The sequence below is a fragment of the Symphalangus syndactylus genome, chromosome 1 (assembly GCF_028878055.3).
Source record: "Symphalangus syndactylus isolate Jambi chromosome 1, NHGRI_mSymSyn1-v2.1_pri, whole genome shotgun sequence".
NCBI lineage: Eukaryota > Metazoa > Chordata > Mammalia > Primates > Hylobatidae > Symphalangus > Symphalangus syndactylus.
In genome coordinates, this window is record NC_072423.2 from 62,479,830 (window position 1) to 62,503,430 (window position 23,601).

The 23,601-nt window shown below is 40.4% G+C and overlaps 1 protein-coding gene and 1 non-coding gene across 6 annotated transcripts in view; one reads left to right on the top strand and one right to left on the bottom strand.

Moving 5' to 3' along the window:
• The window catches only part of OSBPL1A (oxysterol binding protein like 1A), a 234,893-nt gene that overhangs the window by 163,324 nt on the left and 47,968 nt on the right, over window positions 1-23,601 (top strand). For all 5 annotated transcript variants that reach the window (XM_055235932.2, XM_063614806.1, XM_055235945.2 and 2 more), the window contains one exon: window positions 8,609-8,765. In XM_055235932.2, the coding sequence (XP_055091907.1) occupies window positions 8,609-8,765 (157 nt within the window). The remainder of the gene's footprint in view (window positions 1-8,608; window positions 8,766-23,601) is intronic.
• Window positions 15,412-15,519, bottom strand: LOC129461222 (U6 spliceosomal RNA). The gene has a single exon (XR_008650429.1). It is a non-coding gene; the product is annotated as a U6 spliceosomal RNA (small nuclear RNA).

Consider the following 23,601-nt stretch of genomic DNA (forward strand, 5'->3'; position numbering starts at 1 on the left):
CCTTTAGTTCTAGAATTGTTTTCTTTGTAGAGTTAATGCATAATGTGACCTTCCTAAAAATAATGTTGAGAAACAAGACAAATTGGGAAGCTCTGGATTTGGTAGCCCAAAATAGATCCACGTAAGATTTCCAGCAGCCCACACACTACAGTTTGTATAACTCCTCATCTTCAATTACATGTGCAGATGTTACAAGTTGTAGAAAACAGTAGTAGATTTAGTTGCTTGGGGATGAGCCGGTACTTTTAAGAAACTCTGTCACGAGCAATACCCTATCATTTGGCTAATTTTGACCTTGGATATCATTCAGAGAGGATCTGTCTAGAATGTCTCTGACTCTTGTTGCTTGCTGCCAAGAATCTGTTTCAAGCTTTTGTCACTTCCTTAGTAAATTATTGTAGCAGTCTCTTGGCAGCCCCCTCTGGACTCATCCTGGTTTTCAGTTTATGATTCACTTTAAATGTGTTAGGTTGTGTTTACTTTCTTTGTGTTCTTCGTATTTACTGTGCTATTTCTGAGTTTATGCAGTTATACCTCAAGGCTAAATAAAAATTTGGCACTGATATTTTAAGCTGTACCTTGGGTTGCTTTGGACTTTTTCAGAACATGCCTGGTACATGGGAAACCATAAACAATAAAGGTATTAAATTAAGCATGTGTGCGTTTCCTGGCTGTTTTCTGTTACCTTCAGTAACAGGAGGAAGGGTGACTTGGACGTTATCCACAGTTCTTCCCCATCTTGCTGCTTTGTGTACTATTTGTTCTCAGGCTGGTTTCCAAAGGTCAGGATAAAAAAGTGCTTATCAGGATAACTTACAAGAATTGTTGGCATGTTTATATTGTGAACTTTATGGCCTCTTCTTTCAGCCTTTTAATAGTAGGAAAAATTAACAAATCAACTCTTGGAAAGTTCTCTCAATTAAAAAAAGGAGCATAGCAGTCAGGATCTTCTTAATTCTAGAGTAAAGTTAAAGTCACCATAACCTGGTGATAGCCATTGATTGGCTTCCATGCTATTTTGATGAGAAAGGAGACTGTGTTCAATCTGAATGTGCTTAAAATAATTCTGAGTTCTAACATGGACAGAACTTTAAAGATGTGAGAGCAGGTGCAGTGGCTTACACCTGTAATCCTAGCACTTTGAGAGGCCAAATTGGGTGGATCACTTGAGGTCCGGAGTTCAAGACCAGCCTGGCCAACATGGTGAAACCCCGTCTCTACTAAAATACAAAAATGCTGGGCGTGGTGGTGGGCGCCTGTAATCCCAGCTACTAGGGAGGCTGAGGCAGGAGAATTGCTTGAATCCAGGAGGTGGAGGTTGCAGTGAACTGAGATCACGCCACTGCACTCCAGACTGGGCACCAGAGCAAGAGTCTGTTTCAAAACAAACAAACAAAACAAAAAGAACTTTAAAGATCTGGGCCATTGTAGACCTATCACATTAAAGCAAACTTTGTGGGATTTTACATTTTAATTCTATTAATACTGCTGTTTTAATTGAGGAACTAATCAGGTAAAGATTCTGTCCCCCTTCAATGCTTCTGTAAACTAGAGCATTTTATCTTGTAAAATATATGTTTTTCAAAGTGTTATTCTGACACTTCTTAATGTTTTTGAGAGACAGGGTCTCGCTCTGTTGCCTAGTCTCAAACTCCTGGGCTCAAGTGATCCTCCACCTCAGGCTGCCGAGCAGCTGTGACTACAGGTGCACACCACTGCACGTGGCTTGATGGTTTCCCTATAAAATATAATCATCGACTGAGTCACCTGAATCCTTTTGGAACTAGATGGGAGTAAACACACCCACAAATAAGTGCTTATCAACAGTATTCCATTTCCCGTCATTACTCAGGGCTGCACAGATTTTCCTAAGTGCTCATCAAAAGTTCAGTAAATAATGTAGGGCTGTTTCATAAATCTTTCATGCAGTTTCTCAGGGGTCAGAAGTTTCCTAACATTTTTGAGTGGTTTTGCCTGTTATAGAAATGTGTATGTTTGTTAAGGGGAAAATGGAGTGCGAAATAAAAAGAATAACGACAGGCTGCCATTGTCTGAAATCTGGCTATGTGTATTGTAAAAATACCTTCCTTCTGCTGCATTATGCTGCTATAAAGACACATGCACACGTATGTTTATTGCGGCACTATTCACAATAGCAAAGACTTGGGACCAACCCAAATGTCCAACAACGATAGACTGGATTAAGAAAATGTGGCACATATATACCGTGGAATACTATGCAGCCATAAAAAATGATGAGTTCATGTCCTTTGTAGGGACATGGATGAAACTGGAAACCATCATTTTCAGTAAACTATCGCAGGGACAAAAAACCAAACACCGCGGCCGGGCGCGGTGGCTCACGCTTGTAATCCCAGCACTTTGGGAGGCCGAGGCGGGCGGATCAGGAGGTCAGGAGATCGAGACCATGGTGAAACCCCGTCTCTACTAAAAATACAAAAAATTAGCCGGGCGTAGTGGCGGGTGCCTGTAGTCCCAGCTACTCAGAGAGGCTGAGGCAGGAGAATGGCGTGAACCCGGGAGGCGGAGCTTGCAGTGAGCCGAGATCGCGCCACTGCACTCCAGCCTGGGTGACAGAGCGAGACTCCGTCTCAAAAAAAAAAAAAAAACAAAAAACCAAACACCGCATGTTCTCACTCATAGGTGAAAATTGAACAGTGAGAACACATGGACACAGGAAGGGGAACATCACACTCCAGGGACTGTTGTGGGGTGGGGGGAGGGGGGAGGGACAGCTTTAGGAAGATACACCTAATGCTAAATGACAAGTTAATGGGTGCAGCACACCAACATGGCACATGGATACATATGTAACAAACCTGCACATTGTGCACATGTACTCTAAAACTTAAAGTATAATAATAATAATTTAAAAAATATAGCTCTAGAAAAATCGACCAGTTTTCCTGGCAGTGAGGTAAGAGTTAACCAGACCAGAATGTAGTCCATGCATCCAACATGATAGCTAGCTCATTGGCTTTTAGGGACAGGTTTTTGTATGCTTGCCTGGTTTTTGTTTGTTTGTTCTTGCTTTTATTGTGGTAAAATATATATAACATAAACTTTCCAATGTGACCCTTTTTGAGTGTACAATGCAGTGGGATTAAGAACCTTTACTTTCCTGTGCAACCATCACCACCATCTCTCTCCAGAACTTTTTTGTCATCCCAAACTGAAACTTCATCCCCATTAATTACCACCTCCCCATTCCTCCCTCCTCCCTCCCCTTGTTTGTCCTGAAAGCCCGAGTGTCATGGCCTCACCCTACTGCAAGAGAGCACTGCAGCCAGCACATGGGAGGCAGGATGCACCTCTTCCCATTACTTCCTGCTTTCTACTAAGACATTAATATATTGCCCACTAACATTTTGATATTTATATGTAGGGGAACATCAAAGAACCCAGAATTTTAAGATTGAATTATCGGTGGGGCGTGGCGGCCCATGCCTGTAATCCCAGCACTTTGGGAGGCCGAGGTGGGCGGATCACCTGAGGTCAGGAGTTCAAGACCAGCCTGGGCAACATGGTGAAACCTGTCACTACTGAAAATACAAAAATTAGCCGGGTATGGTGGCGCGCGCTTATAGTCCCAGGTACTCGGGAGGCTGGGGCACGAGAATCGCTTGCGTCGGGGAGGCAGAGGTTGCAGTGAGCCGAGATTATGCCACTGCACTCCAGCCTGGGTGACAGAGCGAGGCTTCATCTCAAGAAAAAAAAGATTGAATTATCACTTCATAGATACCAAGATGTAGCACTGATTTGTTTTACAGGGAGACTTGAAAATAACTTCTATGGATAGGCTTTGACTTTCATCAGCAACCTCCACAGTGGCTATGCCCTCTTTGGTATTGAGCTAAACATGTTTTATATCTGTAGAACTGTGAGTCTCCACGTGAAACGATGCTGTACTAGCGATAGATTGGTGTGACCAAGGCTTTGAAGGTATAATCTCTCAAGAATGTTTCTCTGTTACTGACAGAGTAAGCCCAAACTATTTCACACTATGTACATTCCACATCTCTCTATTCATTGCACTAGAAATCACTGAGCTTTGGCGCTTAAGCAACTAGTTTTTATTTCACAGGCACTGTAAATCATGTAATTGATGTTTACTTCTTTGCCTTTGAAACTAGAAAGCTCAGAGTGTATGATTTCTCTAGTGAGTATACAGAACCTCATGCCATGTATCGGGAGACTACCTCATCCCTAGCTTCATTTTATATTTCTTCCCACTACCTGCCTTTTTTTTTTTTTTTTTTTTTTTGAGACAGAGTCTCACTGTCTCACCCAGGCTGGAGTACAGTGGTTCAATCTTAGCTCACTGCAACCTCCACCTCCTGGGTTCAAGCAGTTCTTCCTGCCTCAGCCTTCCGAGTAACTGGGATTGCAGGTGAGTGCCACTATGCTTGGCTAATTTTTGTATTTTTGGTAGAGATAGGGTTTCATCATGTTGGCCAGTCTGGTCTTGAACTCCTGACCTCAAGGGATACACCTGCCTCAGCCTCCCCAAGTGCTGGGATTACAGGTGTGAGCCACCGCGCCTGGCCTGTGTTTGATTTTTATTTATCCTATGTAGTCAGCTTTAAGACTGACTCACAGTCTCATGTCCACCCATTCTGTGCCTTCCGCTGCCATCTCACTGCACACTGCATTCCTCGCTTTGTTGACCATGGTGTTCTTATTGCTTGGGACAGCTCCTGTATTGTAACTGCCCTCATCACCACTCTTACTCCTTGTCAGCAAATGCAGCTCAATCGTCAGCCACAGTTCTTTCCTGATACAACATTCTCCATTCTGTAAAGTTGACTGATGCCTCCTTTGTGGCCCGCTGCCCCCATTCAGACTCCTGTGATCACCTAGAGAAATCTACTGAACTCGTTTGTTCACAAAACACTTCCCGCTGCTGGGCCATGCGCAGGGACCAGATCTTATGCTTCCTTCACTTCACAGGCCTTACAAGATATGAGGAAGGGAGGAATTAATTCAGCAGCATCAGATGTGGTGGATGAGTCAAAATAAGAATTAAAAAATGACCATTGGACTTTGCAATGTGGAAGTAATTAGTGACCTTTCTCAGAGCCCTTCAGGGGAAGGGTGGGGATAGACTGACTATATTATAGCAAGAGGTTTGAGAGCAAGGTATAGAGGAGGAGTAAGGAGGGGGGTGAGGGGAGGGGAAAAAAGAGGTGGAGGCACAGGGAGACAGGGAGAAGAGTGAGGACAAAGAGGGGGCACCGAGGGGGTGACTCAGGGGCTGCTAATCACAGAGGACAAGGGTTTGCACTGTCATCTGATGGAGCATCCCTAGGGGTCAGCACAGTGGTCCCACGCAGGGGTTCTCAGTGTGACTGATGAGTTTGTGGGTCGTAGATCTTAAGCCTATGTAGTCACTGAGTTGAAATCTTGTTCTGTGAAGTCCGTCTTTGCTTCATAGAAGCTCTTACTGTTTCTTGTTTAATGTTTATATCTGCTTTTGCTAAAAAAATTCTTTTTAGGTGGGCAAGTCCCTGCCTTATGATTGATGTCTCTTAAATTGCAAACACTATCCTGTGCATAAATGCTTGAGGTGTTTTGCTTCATTGCTTTATGATTTTCATGACTTCTAAATCATAAACTAATACCGCATCTTAAATAATACTGACCAGTACAGATGAAATTATTTTGACTTTTTACATTTTTTATTTTTCTCAAGTGAAACAAACTTCAAAATGTTGGAGTGTAACCACACCCACCCCCCACCCCACCACCCCAAGATGGCTGTTACCATCCCTGATGCAGATCTTGTTCCTGCCGCCTCCTGGAGCACCTCTCTCACCTTCGCCCGAGCACCATTTCTACTGTTTCAAAATTTGCCATTGTGCCATCTCTCCTTTGCAGCCTTTCCTGACAGCCCTGTGCCTACTCCAGAAAACTGACTGTCTCTTTCTACACATGCCCTAAACAAACTTCTGTCATTGTATTGCTCCCATTGTTTCAGACATCTGCTTACCTGAACCAGACTGGCCTTTCTTCAATGCAGAGAAATTATTTCTTTGCTTGTATTTTAGAGTTGCAAAGCATTATCCTGGTTTTTTTTGGTCTTAGCATTATGTATGTTAAAAACAATCTTATTTCATTAAGTTGTTCTTGTAAACATAATATTAATAACTTGTTTCATCTGACAGGCAACTGTCCCCCTCTTATTGACTATTTAGGTTGTTTTTAATTATTTTTTTCAATGATAGTTTGTTTCCTTCTGCCAAAATTGACAATGAAAAATAAATGTCTCTTTAAATGTATTATTAAAATATCCGTTTCTGGCCAGGCGCAGTGGCTCATGCCTGTAATCTCAGCACTTTGGGAGGCTGAGGTGGGCAGATCACCTGAGGTTAGGAGTCTGAGACCAGCCTGGCCAACATGGTGAAACCCCGTCTTTACTAAAAATACAAAAAATTAGCTGAGCATGGTGGCACACGCGCGTAGTCCCAGCTACTCGGGAGGTTGAGGCAGGAGAATTGCTTGAACTTGGGAGGCAGAGGTTGCAGTGAGCTGAGATTGCACCACTGCACTCCAGCCTGGGCGACAGAGTGAGACTCCATCTCTTTTTTTTTTTTTTGTCTTGAGACGGAGTCTTGCTCTGTCGCCCAGGCTGGAGTGCAGTGGTGCAATCTCGGCTCACTGCAAGCTCCGCCTCCCGGGTTCATGCCATTCTCCTGCCTCAGCCTCTCCGAGTAGCTGGGACTACAGGCGCCCGCCACCACGCCCGGCTAATTTTTTGTATTTTTAGTAGAGATGGGGTTTCACCGTGGTCTCGATCTCTTGAACTCGTGATCCGCCCGCCTCGGCCTCCCAAAGTGCTGGGATTACAAGCGTGAGCCACCACGCCCAGCCCAGATCAAAAAACAAACAAACAAACAAAAAATCAGTTTCTTTGTTATAAGGTATAGGACAGAAAAAAACTATATTTTCAGAAATTTTACTAAAGTTATATTTACAGAAAACAAAACTTTCCCAACATTAAAAGCCTTTCTGCAAGTAACTTAGGTCATTTATAGAGTCCGGCGTTGAGAGCTCAAGGTGCATCATCTAACCTGCACTTGGGCTGGTCCAACTGTTGTTCTCCTGAGTCAGCCTAATGTGGTAACAGTAAGGTTCTGTGATTTTTGCTGAATTATGTAATGCAGTAGTGGAGAAAGAAAGCACTAAAACGTTGTTATTTCCTGACCAGTTTAGCTATAATACAAATTTAGCAGATTGTTGATAAATTTATTGAAATAGGAAGTTTGCTGGAATGTGTATCAGAGCCTTTCCTAGAGCTGAGGATGAGGGAATGGCTTGTCCTCTGCTTAAGATGGGAAGTTGGAGGTCATCGTGAATTTCCCTTTTAATAAAAAACTCAGGCACCATTTAAAGTTTGATGGAGACTGAGTGACTGCTGTTTTGAGCCAAAATACATAAAACATTGAACAAGGAGTCAGAAAACCTGGGTTCAAGTCCTGTCTTGCCCACTCACAAGCCATGAGAGACCATTAGCATGCTTGTTAATAACCACATTGTCCTACCTCACCTCCCCTAAAGCATCCTTGTGATACTCAAAAGAGACGAAGAATGTGAAAGTGCCTAAAAACTCTACTGTCGTGTACAAAAATGCGTTGTCTTCTTCCCAAACTGGCAGATGGCACCACTCTGAATATATAGCCAATTGGAAATGTGACTTTTCCATCCTAAGAATGCCTGCCTGACAATTACTATAGGGATGCTTCGGGCTTTTGTCCTTGAGAATTTAAATATTATCATCCTGGAAAAAGTATTTTTAAAAGTATTTTATTAATTTTTGTATAGAGACAGGGTCTCATTCTGCCCAGGCTGGAGTGCAGTGGTGTGATCATAGCTCACTGCAGTCTCTCAACTCCTGTCCTCAAGTGATCCTCCTGCCTCAGCCTCCCCAGTAGCTGGGACTACGTGTGCACACCACCATACCTGGCTGTTATTTTTTTGTTTTTAAACTTTTTGTAGAGATGACGTCTTGCTGTCTTGCCCGGGCTGGTCTTGAACTCCTGTCCTCAATCAGTCCTCCCACCCCAGCCTCCCATAGTACTGGGATTACAGGTGTGAGCCACTGACCCGACCTTTTTAAAGTATTTTAAAATTACTTTGCTTTTATGTCTACAGTATTGGATGTAATTTAAACTTCTCATAAGGACAGCTAGCTACTACAGCTTTTTCATTATACATGAGTTTTAAAAATTAAAATTTTTTTGGAAGGTATACTTAAGATGCTTTGTGAGGGAAGAAAGAGGTGGAAATTTTGGGGGCAACCACTGAATATGATTTCTTAAAGAACTGGGTAATCTTTGGAGATGTCTTTTACTATGTAAGATCTGTTTACTTGTAAGCTTATGTAAGTGTACCTCTGATAAATCCACTTCAGCCTTATATTGGGTGCAGGTTCTGTGAAATCCCTGAGGAGGTAGTTAACGGATGGATTATTGAGGGACAAAGTAGGCTGCTTAGGTTTCAAAGCCTGAGGCATGAAGGGAGGGATCCATTGTTACCGAAGCCTCGCACCCAAGTTCAATTCATTAACTATGAACCTGCTCTGCCACAGATTCCGAGTCCCAGCGGTCCCTGAGTAGATTGGAAGCAGTGACAGCACACTCCTTTGAAGAGGAAGGAGAGCATTTGGGCGGTAGAAAACACAGAATGTCTGAAGAAAAAGACTGTGGTGGCGGAGATGCTCTCTCCAATGGCATCAAGAAACACAGGTAGGATCGCCTCTGACAGTTGTCACTGCTGCGTTTTTACGATAAAGTACATTTGGATTCATAAAGAAATATATGTCTTATCTTCATTTTTCCCCATGTAGGGGATTTATATTGCTATATCACCTCAAAGAAAGCATTTAACTTAAGCCCTTTTTTTCTCTGTCCATTTAAGAGAATCATCTATAATTGTAGGAACAGAGCACATGGGCTTAGCAATCATGTTCTTAGAGGGGCACGTAAATCCTTTAGTTGGTGATTTAGAAAGGTTATTCAGAACTACCTGTTGAAACTGATCCTATGCGCCCTTTCTCATCATACATCTTTTATGACTCTGCCTTCCATTGCTATTTTAGTTTCTGGCCATTTGATCTTCTAGTTGGTTTTATTAAGAATGAGTGGCAATATTGCTAGTCTCTTGATGCAATTTAGTTAAATTTAAACAAAGACTTTTATTAAGACCCAGGACTTGCTGAACATACCCGTTTTATACTGTCTAATAACATTAGTATGTTTTTATCCCCTTAATGGCTTGGTGCTAGAGATTGTCCCAAATTAATGAGATGTAATAGATACCCACAGTTCTCTGATTTCAGCCCAAGTTTACAGAGACAGTGGTGTATATGCGTGCTGGTGTTCCTATAGTAAAATATTTTATGAAATGATCAGTGAAGGATATATCGTGTTGTCATTATAAAAATTACTTTTTGGGTAAGGAGTTATTAATGGTAATTTCTGGAAAATAGTTTTTTGTTTAATATTTGTAGGTTGTGTAACTCTAATTCCATTACTATACTATGGTTCTGGCCACAATGGTTTTGACTATTGTTCTAGAAAAAAAAATGTGTGCATTCATTTCTCTGGCTTATGTGTATTTTCCCTTTGTTAACAAAAAATGTCTTAGTTTGTATTTATTTTTAAAAGATTAGTGAGTTTTAGGTAACCAACTAGATAAAAACAATTTTCTTCTGTTGGGTTAGAGGTTGTCCTCCAAACATGCTTATAATTGCAAATTATGTGTCCAGCTGAGTGTCTTTCCTGATTCCCTCTGTAGTTACTATCAGTTTCTTTGGAGTTCAGTACAAAATTCTATTTAAGACATGAAATATTTAACAGTAAACTCGGCAGACCTACCAATCTCTAAAGAGAAGACAGTCTTTAACTATTTAACACATACACCATGCCAATCTGGTGAGAACACAGGTGAAATCTTCGGAAAGTTCAAAGAAGCGTGCAGATATTCAGTATTATTAATATCAGAAAAAGCATTGTACTTAGATGTTGTCCTCTGCTGTAGCTACAGGGGATTTCTTTATTGCTTGTCAGGACTCAGTAGTTCTTTTGTATGTGTGCTATAATCATGACAGTAGTTATTTTGCATTTGACAGAATTATATTATACCATATTCATATATTCTGTGTTCTAAAGTCAAACGCAGAATGGTACAAATGTGAAAGTTAAGATGAGATTAAACTTTCAAAAACAAATGCAATCAGGACAGGTCACTAAGGAAGAATACAAAGAAATGCAAGTAGGTGACCTAACCAGAAAAGTGTAGCTGATAAATGAGATGCAACTTATTAAACCTATAAATGTACGATGACGTTCTTCAGTTGTTCAAAGTGAAAGAGGAAAACTTAGGAAATTGTCAGCAGTGTAATTTGTGGGAAAACATAATTTCCTGTTTTTAAAAAGTAGCTTTCATAGGAGTTTTTTAAAACCCTTTTTTCATAAAGTTCTCTAATCAAATAAATAGAGCATATGCCACAGATAATTTAAAAGTTTAATTTTAGAATAGGAAACAAGAGTATTCAGTGCTATCAAATCCCTCTTGCCTGCACCCTACATTGCATAATAAATAATCTGTGATTATAATAGACAGTTTTTGTATTGATATCAAGGATAATTTGTATTCATAGTAGTTTGGGTTGTGTTTTAGAAAAACAGGCATATGTTGCTACATGACCTGGGGGATCAGCCTGAAGTGACCAAAAAATTTATTTGAAGTCTTGTGTTTTATCTTTAAAATTCATGTGAAAATTGTATTTGACCTTGTCGTAGATTTCTATTTTCCTTACTATTAAAAAAAAATCATTTACTTACGATTTATTTAACTTTCCCATAGGAACCTTGCATTTCTTCCTCACCCCATACCACCAGTAGTACCCCCTGGGAAATACATAAATTTAGGGAGACATGGGAAACATATGGATTATAAACTATTTTTTAAAGAGAGACAATGTGTATTTTTTAAAATGAGAAAAGAGAATATTATAAATTGTAGTTCACATAGAAAGTATTAAATCCCAGCTTAACTTTTGCTTATAAAATAGAACAAGTGTTTTCAACCATTAATTTCTTTTTTAGCCATGGAACCGTTTGTGCAACAGAAGTTTAATGTGGAAGCTGTTAAAATCTCACCACCTTCATTTCTGTGGTACTTTTTTCCAGAAAATATCAAGTTGCTTTTTGGAAAATTAGCAGACACCGTACTGTAGTCAGGTTTATATTTACACAGTTTATTGCCTTCTTGGCCACGTTCCGTGGGAGCAATTCTCAAAGCTTGGACCTCATTTACTATGTTTATTTTGAGCTCTAATCTTCTAACTTGTTAGCAATATTACCCAACTTACTATATTTGGTAAAGATACTGATATTTACTTCAACCTTGCCGCCAAATACAGTGTAGATGATACTAACAGAAAGCAAATTAGTCAGAATCTGAAACTGTTGGATCCATGTTATGATTCTGTAAATGTTATTCATTATATTAACATGAACAGATTAAAGGAGTAAACCATATGGTCAACCTAATAGATTTTAAACATTTCAACAAAATTAAAGTTATTCAGAATGATCAATACATACATTAGCAAATCACAAATAGAAGAAAACTTCATCTGCTTAAAACTTAAACTACTTGATAATAACATATTAAAACAGTTCTTATCAGGAATAAGATGCCTGCTGTCATCTTTTTTATTCAGTATTATTTGGAGGCCACACCCAAACACACACACATAAAACTTAGAAATAAAAAATACGATGACTTCGTCTCCATAGAAAACTTGTAGAAGTTATAAGAGTAAGAAAGTTTGGCTAGGCTGCCGTATACAAAATCAGCCAAATACATTTCCGTGGACCATTAACAGGCAGAAACTACAATTAAAACTGAGGGAGAAGATATTTACAGTAGCTTTAAAAAAGTCACATACCTAAGAATAAGTCTTGGGGAAAAAAAGGGTGTAATAATGAAACTTTCTGAAAGAGATAAAACTTATTGAAAATGAAAATTCATTGTCCTTGTATATGTAATAGAGCTAGCATAGCAGATTAGTGAGGAAAAGAATAGATGGTTTGGTAAATTGTGCTTGGATAATCATTTAATACGGAAGAAAAAAAGAAAATGGATCTCTTTCATAAATGTAAATACGAATTCTAGATGAATCAAACACTTAAATGTGGAAGTTCAAAACTTAAATACTTTGGAAGAAAATGTAAAATATCTTTACAAGCTTGAGATAAGGAAGGATTTTTTATAACAAATATGATAGGGACTTTTTTTCTGTCTGATTCTAATTACTTGCACTTGATTAGCTTGAATAAAGCCTTCTGTAGTAAATGTGGCTAAGAACCTGAGAGGTTTATTTTGCTGAAATGGTAGATTAGGACCCCAGGTGATTGCTTAGTTTATTCACCCTTCTGATTGCTTTAGATTCTAGTTCTTAGCCGCAGGAAAGAGGAGTGTAACATAACAGTTGTCACTGCACACGAAGCATTTACACAAGGAATGCACCCACGAATTGAAGGTAAACAAAAAGGCTGAAAACGTAAGCTGAGAAAATACTTTCCAGGAAGTAAGATTATATTGAGAAAATGTTGTTAGTGGTAAATAAAAATTATTTAACATGAATACATTTAATCACTAGAATAAAACTACCTTGGTTTTAAAACCTCATTCCCTAGGCCAGGCACGGTGGCTCATGCTTGTAATCCTAGTACTTTGGGAGGCTGAGGCGGGTGGATCACTTGAGGCCAGGAGTTCAAGACTAGCCTGGCCAATGTGGCGAAACCCCATTTCTACTACAAATACAAAAATTAGCTGAGTGTGGTGGCACACGCCTGTAGTCCCAGCTGCTTAGGGGGCTGAGGTTGCAGTGCGCCAAGATCATGCCATCATACACCAGCCTGGGTGACAAAGCGAGACTGTCTCAAAAAAAACAAAACAAAACAAAACAAAACAAAATCTCACTTCCTAAAGATATGGGATAGATGATCTAGGCTCGGATGTCATTAGGTCGGGGAATAGAGTTAGCAGCAAGTCACCTCACCCAGAGAGATCCTCTGGTGCCCTGGGTAGAAAAACACCCTGTCTATCAGGAAATACTTGGGTTAATTCCTCATCATGTAGTGACCAGGAGCACTTAAGCTACACCTTTGATTTTCAGAGAACCCAGGAGCAGTGAGCAGTAAGGGAAAGAGCAAGAGCCCTGCCCAGAATGAGCCAGATTTGTGGTGAGGGCTGGGGGCTGGAGGGAACAGTGGTTCCCAAGACAATGGGAGCCTGTGCTCTCCTTTTATCTCCTGGCTCCCTGCCTAGAGTACTTGTCCTGGAAAGTAGAGGGTTGCAATAAAAAGAATGAGTAGCATCACTAGAAGCACAAGCAGCTCTGCTGTGGAGCCCACCTCTTTCACAAGCTGGACACAAGCCTATCTCAACTCTCCCAAGAGAGAAAAGAGAACTAGGGACCAAGGAGCAGGCAATGAGAAGCTTTCAGAGGAATAGTAAAGGAAGAAGATGCTTGGTATTCTAAAAGGCATGGAGGTCAGACGAGGGCACCACTGTGCTGTGGTGTAGGCGGACTGTTGGCAGTCCTGCCATGGCAGGTGTCTGTCATCAGAGGCCAGTGGAGATTGGACACCTGAAACAGATTGGCAAGTTGAATGGCAGCAGCTGAAGCAGAGGACTAAAAACCAGCAGGCCACACTCATTACGTGTGACATCCATCTCTCCCACAAAAGTGCATCTGGAGACGTAACAAATGAGAGGGAGTGCCAGCCTGGCAGGAGGAGACTAGAGTGGTTATCCAGCGAATAGGGCTCCAATTTGAAAACCTCATCCAGGACTAACAAGCTGCTAGGCCATGGGGTCACTTCAAGCATGTTAGGAAGAAGAAACAAGGCAGCCTGAGTCTAGATTCATGAGAATTACCTTCACAAACCCAAGTTGAGTTGCCCAGCTTATTGCCAGGAATTACTCTGGAAAACTGTGAGGCATCTTTCCTCAGGACATTGACCTCGTCCTGCCCTAGTTTAAAAAGCAGATAGAAGTTGCTCTTTTGGAGACGGGCTGAGACTCTTTAGAACTGCTTCTAGTTCTAGCATTTTCTAAGCAAATGATGGTGAGACATACTTTCACCAGACTCCAAGCGCTTGTTCTCATCTAGTCTAGATGAGTGATTATTGTGGGTAAATCAGAGCAGTTTTCCAGGGCAGCCATAATCTGTAAGGCTATGCTTAAATCAACCAAAAGCAAAGAGCTAAGAAACTTATGTATGAAGAGAAATAAAAAATATTTTCAGGTGAATAATCCCATTTCTAAAACTTTTTATTATGGAAATTTTCAAACATGCCTACAAGTAGAATAATATAATGAACCCTTGATTCCCATCATTTAGCCTCAACATTTACCGTGTGCCCAACTTGGTTTCATCTATAAACCACCACATCAATGTTTTGATTTATTTTTATTTGTTGTAAGACAGGGTCTCACCCCATTGCCCAGGCTGGAGTGCAGTGGTATGATTATAGCTTACTGCAGCCTCAACCTCCTTGGTCTCAGGTGATCCTCCCACCTCAGCCTCTTGAGTAGCTGTGACTACAGGAGTCACTAGCACGCCTGGCTAATTAAATTTTTTTTTTTTCCAGATATGGTGTCTTGCTATGTTACCCAGGCTGGTGTTGAACCCCTAGCCTCAAGACATCCTCCCACCTTGACCTCCCAAAGTGCTGGGATTACAGGCATGAGCCACTGCGCTTGGCCTCCTGTAATTTTAAAGCAAATCCAAGCTATACCATTTTATCTTTTTTTTTTTTTTAAGGACATAGGCTTTTTAACTAAGAAAAATTGTATATTTGTAGTGTACAACATGGTGTTTTGAAATATGTATACTGCACATTGTGTAATGGATGAATCGAGCTAATATATGCATACCTCACATGTTTATTTTTTATGGTGAGAACACTTTACTCTCTTTAGTGATTTTCAAGTATATAATACATTGTTAGTAACTAGAGTCACCATGTTGGGCCAGGCGTGGTGGCTCACGCCTGTAATCCCAGCACTTTGGGAGACTGAGGTGGGTGGATCACCTGAGATCCGGAGTTCAAGACCAGCCTGGCCAACATAGTGGAAGCCCCATCTCTACCAAAAAATACAAAAATTAGCCAGGCGTGGTAGCACATGCCTGTAATCCCAGCTACGCAGGAGGCTGAGGCGGGAGAATCGCTTGAACCTGGGAGGCAGAGGTTGCAGTGAGCTGAAAGCACCCCACTGCACTCCAGCCTGGGTGACAGAGCAAGACTCCGTCTCAAAAAAAACAAAACAAAAACCAGGTTGTACAGTAGATTACTTGAACTGATTTCTACAAAAAATATGGGACACTTCATGAATTTGCATGTCATCCTTGTTCAGGGGCCATGCTAATCTTCTTCGTATCATTTCAATGTTTAGTATATGTGTTGCCAAAGCAGGCACTCATTTCATCTTTTAAATAACTCAGTATGTATCTCTAAAACAGTGGGAGTCTTTTTTGCCTCTAAACCACAGTACTATTATGTATATAATTTCTTAATTATCATGAAGTATTTAGTTAGTATTCACATTTCCTTGATTGTCTTTTAAATGTCATTTAGTAATTGGATCTAAAATGGTATTTAGTAATCGGATCCCAGAGTTCTACATACTGCCTTTGGTTTCTGTGTCTCTTAAGTCATTTTACTCCAGGTTTCCTCATCCCTCCCCCGTTTTTTTCTTGCCATTTATTTTTCAAGAAACCTGATCATTTGTTCTGTAGAGTATTCTACCATCTGGATATTGATGGTTGTATTCCTGGGGTATCATTCCACATGTTCTTTTACTCCTGAATTTCCTGTGGACTGATGGTTATTTACAAAGGTGTGGCCAGATTTATGTTTCAGTTTTTTAGCACAAAATTCATAGGTACACAAGCCATAGGTACTTCCTATGACATCAGTCAGAGAGCATTTGCTCTCTGATTTCTTTAGGTGCTACAAACAGTAGTCTTTCAATCCTGTCCTTCCTTCTACATTTATTAGCTGAAAATCTATAAAGAAGAGCTTCTGACCGGGTGCAGTGGCTCACACCTGTAATCCCAGCACTTTGGGAGGCAGAAGCAAGTGTATCACTTGAGGCCAGGAGTTCGAGACCAGTTGGCCAACATGGTGAAACTCCGTCTCTGCTGAAAATACAAAAACTAGCTGGGCGTGGTGGCAGGTGCCTGTAACCTCAACTACCTGGGAGACTGAGGCAGGAGAATCGCTTGAACTCGGGAAGTAGAGGTTGCTGTGAGCTGAGATCACACCACTGCACTCCAGCCTGAGTGACAGAGCAAGACTTTGTCTCAAAAAAAAAAAAAAAAAAAAAAAAGAGCAAAACTTGTCTAAAAAAATAAAGAAGAGCTTCCTAGCACCTCCTTATAAAATGATCTATGTATTGGTTCCCTAGCATCCTACAAAGGTAATATATGAGCCCATGGGTTGGATTTGTTTAAATCTATTACAGTATCTTTCCCCCTCTTTGGTCAGAGTAAGCCCCTCTGGGTCGGCTTCTGTATCCATCTGACAGGACCATCACTGGTTTCTTTGGTAATTTTTTCATAGATATTTGTAGGCAATAACGCCATTGTCTTTGATAGCTGCCTTGCTTTCTGATAAGAAAAAAGTGTTTCAGGCTTACATCATTTGTTTCCTGCCCCAGACATAGAGTCAGCTATTTCTCTAAGGAGCCATATTTCATTTTAGTGGGAAATAATATTTAGAAATAACAATCTGAGTGGTAAGGATGCTCATTGCTACTGCATTGATCGTTGTTGGTAGTCTTATTCCTCGGAGAGAGCTGAAATCTTTCCTCCCCTTTAAAAAAAAAAATAAGATGAACCCTAAGCAAAAACAGGTAAATAAAATTGTTTTTGTCCTTCTTTTTAATTTATATGAAAAGATCTTTGAGTTTTGGAAGTTTGTATTGTCCCTTGAAACTGGAATTTAAGAAAGAAGTAGCTGAAAAGTACAGATCTTAGAATAACATTGTTTTCTATTGGTAAATGTGAAATAAGAAAAATTGCCCATATATTTAAAATCCATGAACATGGTTTTTGTTTTTGTTTTTTCTTTCTGGAGACACAGTCTTGCTCTATTGCCAAGGCTGGAGTGCAGTGGCACAGTCTCGGCTCACTGCAACCCCTGCCTCCCGGGTTCAAGCAGTTCTCCTGCCTCAGCCTCCCAGGTAGCTGGGACTACAGGCACATGGCTGCGACGCCTAGCTAATTTTTTTGTATTTTAGTACAGACAGGGTTTCACTGTGTTGTCCAGGCTGGTCTCGAACTCCTGAGCTCAGGCAATCCGCCCGCCTTGGCCTCCCAAAGTGCTGGGATTACACGTGTGAGCCACCGCGCTCGGCCAGTTTTTCATTTTATTGAGAATACAAAGGTGTGTCTGGTCTCCACAAAGCTAAAGTTTGGTCTCCACAAAGTTGCAAAGTTACATTGTCAAATGTAAACAAGAGGTGAAGAGAGGCTGTAAGCTCTGTTATTTGTACCTGGGTCCCTTGATACTACTTTCCCCATTCAGAGGTCTCATTATTTTCTCCTTTTGATCCATAGACTTTTTCAATATCTTAGGTAAATATCCAATTTCTACTTCAAGTTTACTTTATAAACACTTATAATCCCCAGAATGTCAACAGAAAGAAGCAGTTAAATATTTATTAAAACGTATATTCTTGCTTGGCATCTTAATCTATTTATCCAAAGATGTACCCTCTTCCCCCAACCCTCCCACTCCCAACACATGTGAACACAATATTTTGAGTGCCTAGGAAATATCTTTCACAGTAACAGCCTTTTAATGGTCTGCCTTAACCTGTTTATTCTGCCCACATCTTCTAATAAATCATAAATTGGGTGTCTTGACTTCTGGTGACTTAAGGGATTTGGTCTCTACAAATGCACTGAAGTATCTGTTTTCCTTTGGAGCTGTGCCAATCTAAATTTTGCCTAAAGGAGAAAATCGCCTCAGGGGACACGGAGTTCTTTGGCATTATTTGCTTTGCTTGGTAGCTTAGGAGGAATTTTCCTCTTTCAGAAAACACCATATATAATAATAAAAAAATTGCAAGGTAAATAAATTAAGGAAGTGATTGTTTTAAAAACCACATAGATCCTTTACAGGTTGGTTGGTTGGTTTGCCTTGTGTTTTAGAATCCTCAGAAAAATTTGGTTTATACACAGCTCTTTTCAAAACACATTGATTGCATAAAATGTGGTGTGTTCTCATTGTCTGGGCTATGACCTGCTGTTGTATCATGTTGATACAGCACAGTGTTCAGCCAGGATTTGGAATTTAACATAAACTATCCATTTTACCATACTAAATTTCAGATCTGATTGTATGTTTTAGGATACTGTGTAATCTTTCTCAGCAGAAAAAAAACCTGCTTTAGGAAAGGGGAAGGATGCAGTCCTATGCAGGACAGGTATTTTACTATTCTCAGAGCAATCCGAAAGGAAACAGAAGGGAAAATAACATACATGTCAGAGAACCCTGGAGATATTATGTGTTATGTATCACAGAGCAGGAGGGAACCGGAAACTCAACTCCCTTCCTAGAAATTCTATCCCTCTGATGGTAAGCAATCAAAAGCATCTCAGGTCATTTATAAACAAAGTTAAATCAGGCTGTGGAAGTAGCTAAAGCGAAGCACAAACAAATTGTATTTATTCTGAAAAAGTAGGTGTGGTTTGAAGGGAAGTTAGTCTGGAAAGTTCAGAGCCATGAAAAGCAACACAGTCATATTTGCAGAAGGGCACTTCTGTTATTCAGTCCGTCTCTGCTTCCTTTTTTGTCTTCTCTTGTTGTGAAGTATTTTTTGCACAGTTTTCCCCAAAACCCTTGTTTTGGTGATCAGAAATGCTAGTCTGCAGTGTTCCCGATAACATACAGCCTATTAAAAACAGCCTTGCTCCGGGGTTAAATTCAAAGATCAACAATTTTTATCAAGAGTTCAAACCTACATTCTAGTAGAGAACTCCAGGTCTCCCCAAACAGCCTACTACTACCACCAGCCTCCTAATCCAGCTGGAGGTGTTCAAGTTCTGAGACATGACCTTTCTCAATAGAGAGCCCAAGAGATTTCTATTACAGTCAGGAAGGGCTTCTTTCCCCTCCCCAACCAACAAAATTACCAGTAATAAGACAGCTTTGGATCCTTTTTGGAATGTGGAGAGATGTTAGTAGATGTGTGCTCACCACCTTGAAGCCTCTCTGCTCCTTAGAGAGCTCCACACTGCAGGAGACCTAGTTAATCCTTTAGGGATGACAGTAGTTAGCTCTGATCTGTGTGCAGCATTCACCATGCATTGCATTAATCTCTCTGTTGTTCAGACCGTTTCCTTTAGGTCCTAACGACCGTGATCTACTCTCACTTTTCACTTAATTTCAATGACTTCGCATCCATCTGTTCCAGCACCTGTTGCGTGAAATCTAAGTTATTCTTAGAGATAAAGGTGAGCAAAGAATAGTGACCTTGTCCCTAGGTTAAGGTCTGCCTTTCTGTTTCATCTTTCCTTCCCCGGGACTGTGCTGAACTCTGTGAAGCAGGCCTATAGTAAGGGAATCCAGCTGCCTAAAATGACATCTTCTTAGTAAACTAAAAGCCTGGTTCAGAGATATTTTTTCATCATTTCCTTTTTGCTTTCAAATGTGAAGATTCTGTAAGCATTCCTGTTAATCTAGTTATGGTGATAAACTGAGAAATAAAAAAGAAAACGTACTGTTCTTGAAGCTTGACAACGAACTCTAAATTTTAGAAATCCATTGTGAAAATCAGTTTAAAATTGTGTACATACAATTTTAACTTACTAAAGTCAAAACAAGTAAAACCTCTTGTAAAACAAGACCACCCTAACCTTTTTATTGTGTAGAACCAGATTTGTTAAGTGGCAATCATAGACTATAGGTAAGTAATTTAAAAGATCAAAAATGAAAAATAATTTTGTTATGGAAATATTAGCAAAATTAAATAGTAATATCATAATTACATCAGATTTTATTATTATTATTATCATTTTGAGACAGTCCTACTCTGTCATCCAGCCTGGAGGGCAGTGGTGTTGTAATCTTGGCTCACTGCAACCTCTGCCTCCTGGGTTCAAGCAATTGAACTTCTGAGTAGCTGGGATTGCTGCGATTACAGGCGTGCGCCACCACGCCTGGCTAATTTTTTACATTTTTAGTAGAGACAGGATTTCACTGTTGCCCAGGCTGGTCTCGAACTCCTGAGCTCAAGTGATCCGCCTGCCTCGGCCTCCCAAAGTGCTAGGATTACAGGCGTGAGCCACTGTGCCTGGCCACATCAAATTATTAAACTTAAAATAGGAAACCAAGTCATTGGATTTTTTTAAAGACTCATAACTAAAAAAGGTATATGACTAGTCTTAGAGCTCTTGTCTTAGACTTGTACTGACCTGCTTGTAAGATGCTAGGCTAATTTTAGTTGGAGAGGTCTAACAGCAGGTTAAATACCCAGCTGTTGAGTCACCCTCATCTCTGACTAAGCTGTAAGATCTGGTGCTCATTTATACTAGGCTTCAGAATGGCATTCTAGATATGCAGAGAGAACTTTGTGATGACTGCATTTGTCTGAATTCAAACCTGAAACTAGGTACAAGGTACATTATAATAACAGTCATGCAGGAAGAGTTTTAAGTGATTGGCCTCTTTAAGACCCGCCTAAATTCTGCTTCTGTTGAAATGGGGATGGGCACATTTCAGGAATTTAATTGTATAGGTAAATTTTAGACACTTTGTGTTGATTTCTGTATATTAAACTTACCAACTATTTCATATATAACTTTGAGGATCTTGAATCTTCATGTACATTACAACTAAAGTATTAGTTAATAGTATACAACTGAGAAAAATAGTATTTTTAAGACTGTGGAATACATCTTATCACCTTTGGAGGGCAAACATTTTCCCTTGTTTGAGGGCATCATTTTCGTTGTGATAAAATCAAATTATATCAACTTAAGGTGAGATTCTGTGAGTTGTGTGACTACAAACCAGTATTTACTCTCAGATTTAAATGTTAAGAGAATATGAAAAATCATATCGAACTTTTAGGCAGTCAGGTGAACTACTAAAGATGAGTATGTTGGTTGAAATTTTTGAATTCTATCTTATTAAAATAAGGTTATATTTGTTTCAAACTATCTTATTTATTTCAAATATTTTTAAGCCCACTTAGGAGAAGTGCCAGAGTTTTAAAGTTTTTGAAGGCCGAGCGTGGTGGCTCACACCTGTAATCCCAGCTCTTCAGGAGGCTGAGGCGGGTGGATCATGAGGTCAGGAGATCGAGACCATCCTGGCTAACATGGTGAAACCCCATTTCTACTAAAATAAAAAAAAAAAAATTAGCCAGGTGTGATGATGCGTGCCTTAAGTCCTAGCTACTCAGGAGGCTGAGGCAGGGGAATTGCTTGAACCCGGGAGGCAGAGGTTGCAGTGAGCCAAGATCACACCACTGTACTCCAGCCTGGTGACAGGGCGAGACTACCTCTCAAAAAAAAAAAAAAAAAAGTTTCTGAAGCAGATTCCAGAAATGAAATAACATTTTGAAACAAAAGTATCTCAACTGTAAACATTCCTTGATATTTTATTTATCCAGCTTCCTAATATCCTCAAAACCTTATAGTAGTTAAAATGTAGTTAATATTTGTTGAATGAATTGATTTTTTTTGAGATGGAGTTTCGCTCTGTTGCCCAGGCTGGAGCACAATGGTGCGACCTCCCGAGTAGCTGGGATTACAAGCACACGCCACCACACCCAGCTAATTTTTGTGTTTTAGTAGAGACAAGGTTTCACCATGTTGGCTAGGCTGGCCTCGAACTCCTGACCTCAAGTGATCTACCCACCTTGGCCTCCCAGGATTACAGGCGTGAGACAGTGCGCCTGGCCGGATTTTTTTTTTTTTTTTTTTTAACTGCCTTGTTTCAGAGTTTCTTAAATCTGTACTAGGAAAAGGGAAAGCCCTTCTGCTGACCGTCTATGCCAATGGTTCTAGAAAGTGGAGATTTTGGACTCTTGTGGTGGGGAGTAGGGGTCCCCAAGGCCCTTTCAGGGCACAACAAAGTTACAACAGTTTTCATTATATTACTAAAAATGTGCCTTTTTCCTATCATTCACTTAAATGTTTACAATGAAGTTTCTAGACTACTTGATGTAAGAAATTCCAGATTGAATGCAGAAACAGTTATGAGAATCCAGTTATCCTTTCTTAATCCAGACATTTAAAAGATTGCAATAATGTAAAACAATGCTACTCTTCTAACTATTTTTGTTTTGGAAAATATAGTCTTTTTCTATAAAAATGTTATTTAGGGCTGGGTGCGGTGGCTCATGTCTGTAATCCCAGCACTTTGGGAGGCCAAGGCAGGCGGATTGCCTGAGGTCAGGAGTTCGAGACTAGCCTGGCCAACCTGGTGAAACCCTGTCTCTACTAAAAACACAAAAAATTAGCTGGGCGTGGTAGTGGGCACCTGTAATCCTAACTACTCGGGAGGCTGAGGCAGGAGAATCACTTGAACCTGGGAGGCAGAGGTTGCAGGGAGCCAAGATCACACCATGGCACTCCAGCCTGGATGACAGAGCGAGACTCCGTCTCAAAAAAAAAAAAAAAACAAAAAGTTATTTAGGTTAACATATCACTTTTACTTTTATTAAATGAATTAATAAGTCAAGAAATTATTTTCAGCTTTTTAAAAATTTGGTAAATAGCAATAGATAAAATCCACATTAAAAGAAAACTATACCAGATACGATGGCTCACACCTGTAATCCCAGCACTTCGGGAGGCCAAGGTGGGAGGATCACTTGAGTCCAGGAGTTTGAGATAGGGAGACCCCCTTGCTACCAAAAGAAAGAAAAAATAGCTGAGTATGGTGGCACTTGCCTGTGGTCCCAGCTACTTGGGAGGCTGAAGCAGGAGGATTGCCTGAGCCTGGGAGGTCAAGGCTGCAAGTGAGTCATGATTGTGCCACTGTATTCCAGCCTGGGTGACAAAGTAAGACCCTATCTCAAGAAAAAAAAAAAGAAAAGGAGAGATAAATGAAAGAGAAAGAAAAACTAACTCTTTTGGGGTCTTCAGTGAGGGTTTTTTTGTTTTTTGTTTTGTTTCGTTTTTGAGATGGAGTGTCACTCCATCACCCAGGCTGTTGTGCAGTAGCACGATTTTAGCTCACTACTCACGATTTTGGCAACCTCCATCTCCCAGATTCAAGTGATTCTCCTGCCTCAGCCTCCCAAGTAGTTGGGATTACAGGCGCCCACCACCACGCCTGGCTAATTTTTGTATGTTTAGTAGAGATGGGGTTTCAACATGTTGGCCAGGCTGGTCTTGAACTCCTGACCTCTTGATCCACCTGCCTCGGCCTCCCAAAATGCTAGGATTACAGGCGTGAGCCACTGCACCTGGCCCTGGGGTCTTCAATAATTTTTAAGAGTTTAATTGATCTTAAGACCAGAAGTTTGAGAAATGCTAAT